The 6,206-nt window shown below is 42.2% G+C and overlaps 1 protein-coding gene across 1 annotated transcript; it reads right to left on the bottom strand.

The window, feature by feature from the left end:
- Positions 1-2,516: 2,516 nt before the first annotated feature.
- Positions 2,517-4,759, bottom strand: LOC121259234 (L-type lectin-domain containing receptor kinase IX.1-like). Its single transcript, XM_041160743.1, has one exon. The coding sequence runs from the start codon at positions 4,680-4,682 to the stop codon at positions 2,595-2,597; it is 2,088 nt and encodes a 695-aa protein (XP_041016677.1). The 5' UTR covers positions 4,683-4,759; the 3' UTR covers positions 2,517-2,594.
- Between the last annotated feature and the right edge of the window lie 1,447 nt (positions 4,760-6,206).

The following is a 6,206-nucleotide window of genomic DNA, read 5'->3' as shown; positions in this document are numbered from 1 at the left end:
TTTCTTCTCCCTGGCTTCCTCCCCGGTGCGCGACTCTCCCTCTCCCTCTCTCTCTCTCTCTGTCCGTTCTTCCTCACCGCCCAGCCCGCCGCCGTCGCGCCGCCGTGCGCGACACCGCCCGGCCGACCAGCTCCCCCTCCCTCCGGCGACCTCACTCCCCAAATCTCAGCCCCTACCTCGCCGCCGGTAGCCCACACGCACCCCACGAAGCCGCGGGCCACCTTCACGCCAGCGCCGCCGTGAGCCGGCGGTGGCCTTCACCGCCCAGCCCGCTAGCTTCCCCAACCGCCGGCGACCTCACCCCACCAACCTCACCTCCATCCGTGCCGCCGTTAACCACCAGTAGCCCTTCAAAGCCGCGGCACTCTTTCCGCCGTTGCGCCGCAGTCGCACCGCCATTGGCCACCATCTTCCTACCACTTCATTCTCGACCTCTTAGCAACCCATTGGACCCAACCCCACCTCCGATCTGTCACCGGTGAAGCCCCACCAAGCCCATTTCCGATTTGTGCATTTTGGCCTAAAACCACCCCTTGCGCCGCCACCCACGGCAAACCACCACCACCACTAGCTTCACCGACCTCCCTAGGCCCTACCCTACCATTTTTGGGTCTTCGTTTGTCCTCGTTGAAAAGTGGGTATCTGTGACCCACGGCCACAGTGTATTTTACACTGTGGTGTTGCTCAGACATCACCACTTGCAGATTCGTGATCCTCCGGAAATTATTATATTGCACTGTAAGTATTTCTCCAAAGAACTTTCGTAATTTAAATGTATTTTTGCACTAACCCATTTCACTGTATTTTTGGCATGCCGGACTGAGTCCGAGGAGTTCGGGGTCGGATGGATTTGTGATTGGAGTTGTTTGGTTGATTTGGTTGAATTGGATATTGGTTGTTGATGGGTTGGTTGGATTTGTTGGTATTGTTCATTGATGGATGTTAGATATTGTGTTGGTACATGTACATTTCATTATTTCATGCATGATCATGTTTGTAAAAGAAAACTGGGTTTTCGTGTATTGCATTCATGTTCATGTGATTTGAAAAGCTATGATTTTATGTGATAATATTTTTGGTGCGTGTGTATCACGACCCCAAGCCGAGATGGGGTATTAACTCGGTGGAGCTCCTCTGGTTACTCGGGAGCGGAATATACTGAGTAACGTCCCCTGGATTGTCGCCGGGTGACAATGGGATCGGACGAGATGGTCTCGTGCCGACTCCGTGGTCCTTCTGCTGGCGGGGACTAGAGGATGTCTGGCCACGTACGCGCTGGGCGCGGAACTGGGCATCGCTCGTTGCGTAGTGTGGGTGCTTGGCCATGTACGCGCTGGGCGCGGAACTGAGCACCGCTACGAAGCCAGGACGTGCGGATGGTCCATAGGGGAGGCCATAGTGCATATGGAAATAATGCATGGTGCATTTGGAATTAATGCACTATTTTCTGGGAAAATAGTGCGAGTTGGTTTTTGGGTAAATCATTTTCTGGGAAAATGTTTTACGGATATTTTGGGCCAAATGGGATTTTGGCGTGTGTTGGAAAATTATCATTTTCGAGGAAAATGATGTTTTGTGGAAAAATGCATATTTCATCATGTGCATGCATGTTAGTTGCATTTAATACATTTTATATTACGTTGTTATTTGAGGTCATACTTACCTGCGATACCATTTTGTGGTAACGCAGATTTTGATGCAGATGTGGAGGAGGAGGGCGAGCCTGAGGAGACGGCTCCGCCTGAGGAGTGATCTTGGATCACTCGTTTGTTTATTTCAAAACTATTATAAAATTATTTTATGGATGACTGTATAACTGCTATTTAAATTTTTATTGATGTTTGATTGTAAATAAATTCTGGTACTTAGTTGACTATCCGCTGCGTTATTTTATTTGTACACTGTTGCATGTACACACACTGGCACTTCGTTGGGATGTGTGACCGTGTTGTCACCATCCTGGCGTCTCGATCCCCGTGTATTTATATAAGGGGGATTGGGGGCACCACAAAGTAGCTATTTAGCTGGATTAGAATTTGTTTCTTTAAATAAATGTCAAGCACTTTAATATCCAGGTTGCGTAGTGGGTTCACTCGACATTACTTGTTTAACTATCCAATGTCAAATTTATAAAAGAAATAGTACAAAACAACAGGCGAAAGTTCTCCAAATTTACACATGGTAGTACCTCTTATCAAGCTATAATATATAAAAAAATCTTAATTATATTCTAGTCCTTTTATTTTAGTATAATTTTTTTAGTGAAATAAGTTGCATGTATGTGTTCTGTCCAATCAACCCATTTAACACCGGTATAATTAAATGGATCAATGCATATTATGGTAACATACACTAAATACCAATAGGATCTAGCACCAAGAGTTAGGAATACAAATTTTGATAGCAAATTCAACGATCATGCAAGTGTATGATTAGGAAGGAAATAATTCAAGCAAATTAAAGTAGTACACACCTCCAGTACTAGTACAAGCACAAACCTTAGTTTTATGATGTAATATCTATGCTTTAAAAGTAAAAGAGTATTAGGAATAAACACATATTTCAAATTTGTAAAGTCTAACATAAGAAGCAAACTACCGATACATTTTTCCTGAATTTAGAAGAGCTTTTGCAGAGCCGGCTGACGTAGTAGAAGAATAAGTTGAACCACTGCTAGATGAACCCCGTGTTTGATCTGTGACTGATCCAGTCAAACCAGATGATGTGTAAGAGAATCTACACATATCCATTGGAGGCGCAAAATACATAGGCACAGGCAACTTTGATGGAAGGCTGGGCAAAGGAGCCTCAAAGTTGAGAACATTTATAACTTGCTTTATAGAGGGTCGGATATTAGAATCCGGATGACAACACCAAAGGCCAACGACCATCAAGCACTCGATTTGCTGCTCATCAAATTCAGCACATAGACCCTTATCAACAGCTTCAAGGATTTGACCTTTTCCATAGAGGTCCCATACCCACTCGACCAGCCTTACCTTTGTTGGTTCTGCCATTGGTTCTACTGGCTTTCTTCCACATGCAATCTCAAGCGAAACCACCCCAAAACTATAGACATCAGACTCTTTACTAGCCTTGCCAGTGGTGACACACTCTGGGGCTAGGTAGCCCATGGTGCCTGCTAAAACAGTTGTTTGCGAGCCCAGCTCGTGGTCTACAAGCCTTGCAAGACCGAAATCACCAAGCTTAGCGTTGAAATTTGCATCCAACATGATATTGCTTGACTTGATGTCTCGGTGGACCACACATTGTTCCCATTCTTCATGAAGGTACAAAAGAGAAGAAGCCAATCCAAGGGCTATTTTATGCCTTACTGGCCATGTTAGCATAATCTTTCCTCTAAAGAGATGAGAATCAAGGCTTCCATTGGGCATGTACTCGTACACGAGGAGGAATTCACCTTGTTCATGGCACCAACCAATGAGTTGAACTAAATTTCTATGTCTCAAACGACTGATGATTCTTACTTCTGATATGTACTCCTTTTTTCCCTGCTTTGATCCTTTTGAGACCCTTTTAACAGCAATTTCTGTATTTGATTCACTTAACAATCCCTTGTAAACGCCTCCAAACCCTCCTTCTCCAAGCTTCCCTTCCTCTGCGAAGTTATTTGTTGCACGGCTAAGTTCACGGTAAGTGAATCTCCTTGGACCAGTTCCTTTCTCAAATTCATCATCCATGCAAACGTCACCACTCAAATGTTTTTTTCTTTGATCATTGGCCCTTTTTCTCCAATAGAAAAACCAGAGTAAACCTAATCCAAAACCCAATACACCCAAACCCACAGCCAAACCAATCGCTAACGCTACTCTGTTTTTCCTTTTTCCATTATCTGCCTCCAAACTTGAATTGAACGACCAAGAACGAACTGTATGTAACTCAACAAACTGATCACCTGTTGCAGCGGAGAAGCCAACTCTAACCCATTCCGGCAAAATAGTTCTCAAATCAACAACATATGACAGGCTAGAATTCCCACCAAAGATTGGATTATCAGCATAAGTTAAGAAAACACTCAGATTTCGTGTGGTTGAGTTATAACTCACCCATGCATTAGCTGTTGATCCATTCTTTATGCTACTTGACCATGAGACAGTTGCTTCTGAGATAATGGAGTTGATATTGATTCCTACATGATCATCACTTGGATCCCATGAATTTCGGAAACTATCAAACTCAACTGCGACAATTTTATTCAAAGAGGGTTTGGAAGCGGATTCAGGACTAAATAGTCCAAGAAATCCGCCACTGGAATTGCTAGGGATTCTTGACTCAAGTGGCGCAATGAAGAAGGAGAGCCCGTCACCATACATTGATCTATTCAAAGCGTTGATGACAAAGGAGAAGTGGGTGATGAAGTCCGTAAGCTCCCCTGTCTTCGCATCCCAAAGGCGTACAGGTTGAGCATACGAGGCTCGACCGACACTTCCACTGAGGGAGTCATCGAGTTGATTCTTTGTGAGTTCGAGTACTCCTCTAGCCATGAATGCATCCTTCTCGAAGGTTATCATGTTATCCATATTTGATTGGAAACTAGTGAGGTTGAAGAAAACTGAGTTTGCACAAGGAAGTAGCAATAAAAAGAAAATCATGAAGGTCTGATTAACAGAATTCATTTTTTGGGGCTGAAGAAGGCAAGAACTTTGGTTGAAGATAGTCATGGTTGGGATGCATGCATAGAGATGGAGATCTGAATTAAGGTCCGTTTGATGCCAAATGCCTTCAAGGAGTAGTTCAAACCGCGTATGTTTGTCCTATTTCATAGCTTTGTTTTTTCCTTCTAATCTTCATTATATAATTTTTATGTCTTTAACTTTACAAATTCGAATGGAATCATGTTCGGTTGTCGTCGTCTGTACTATTTGGCCGGCTCATCTAAATTACGGGGCCTAATACAGCAATTATATAACAACTCATTAGCAAGATCATTTGACTTCTTGTTTAGTGACATAGTAGAAGTCGCACCTTTGGGCCACAATCCAGAGCACTTGATCGTATGCAAATATATAAAAATGATCATGAATGCAAATTTCACCCAAATATGTCATCTGAGCATTGTTAGATACAACCATAGATTGCGCAAACAACGCATACTCATTTTGAAGAAAATGAGTAAATATGGAACCCACGTGAACATCTCTTTTTCAGAAAGAGTATGCAGCGCTTGCATAACTCATAACTATATCTAACATTACTCGTTTGGATATTCTATCTGAATCACTTTGATGCCGACTTTCTGGAGGAAAAGGCCAATGTTTGGGTCAGGAGGAGGTTGCTGCAATATTTATTGCCTTTTGTTTGATATATGTTTGCTTCATCTCTACTCCAATCCAGGCATCCAAAATTAATCTTATTTTATTATATATATGGTTTCTTATTGCTTGGACTATTATATGTAGAGCATGTTTTGTAGAATAATCGAAAACTCTACAAACTAAGACAGAGGGAAGAAGAGGGGATGGAAGCCTTTCAATTCACAAAAGCAAATACGACAAACAGAAAAAGGTTGTGTTATATATGCTAAAAAACCAAGCCGGTTGGATGCTGTCCTAAAGTGTTCTGACTATTCCAAGGTACAATATGGCTTAATTAGTCGTATTCATTAAGAATGTCATCTACATCCTCGCCCTCGAATACAATACGCCTTTGTAGTGAGCAGGTCCACTCTTGGTTTGGCCATTTCCAAAATACTCGAGTACATGTGGGTATCATAGCTCTTGAGCCTCCCGCCCTTCTTTTATATTTACAACTGATTTATACAACTCTTTTGCAATTCTGTTTTAATAAGAGGGCATTTTTATAAAATAAAATTGTAAGAGCATCGTTGTTTTATATAAATGTCATCGAATTAAAATAGAATTGTAAAAGAGTTGTGTCTCTACTCATGTTACTCTTCCGAACATGCATAAATGACAACCGAAGAAATTCTTAGGCCTTAGAGGCTAACTGTTTGTTGTTATGCCTCTTAGAGGTCGTTAGTTGCAGGTTTGCTGGTTTTCTTGGTTTGGGTTAGTGCCTGGTTTTTATGCTAAGAGTTGGTGTCTGGTTGTATTGTGACGTTTATTTTTTGAATAAAATTTAGAAGGTGCCGCCCTTCCGTAAAAAAAAAAAAAAAAAGAAACGGATGAAATTCTTAAGGTTAACTCATCTTATAAAATCGATTTTACAAGAGATCGATAATTGTT

Source organism: Juglans microcarpa x Juglans regia, chromosome 4D, assembly GCF_004785595.1.
Source record: "Juglans microcarpa x Juglans regia isolate MS1-56 chromosome 4D, Jm3101_v1.0, whole genome shotgun sequence".
In the NCBI taxonomy this organism is placed as follows: domain Eukaryota; kingdom Viridiplantae; phylum Streptophyta; class Magnoliopsida; order Fagales; family Juglandaceae; genus Juglans; species Juglans microcarpa x Juglans regia.
This window is presented reverse-complemented; position numbering and strand designations above follow the sequence as displayed.

Coding starts and splice junctions, on each gene's coding strand:
- LOC121259234 (XM_041160743.1), bottom strand. CDS start 4,682: ATGACTATCTTCAACCAAAGTTCTTGCCTTCTTCAGCCCCAAAAAATG.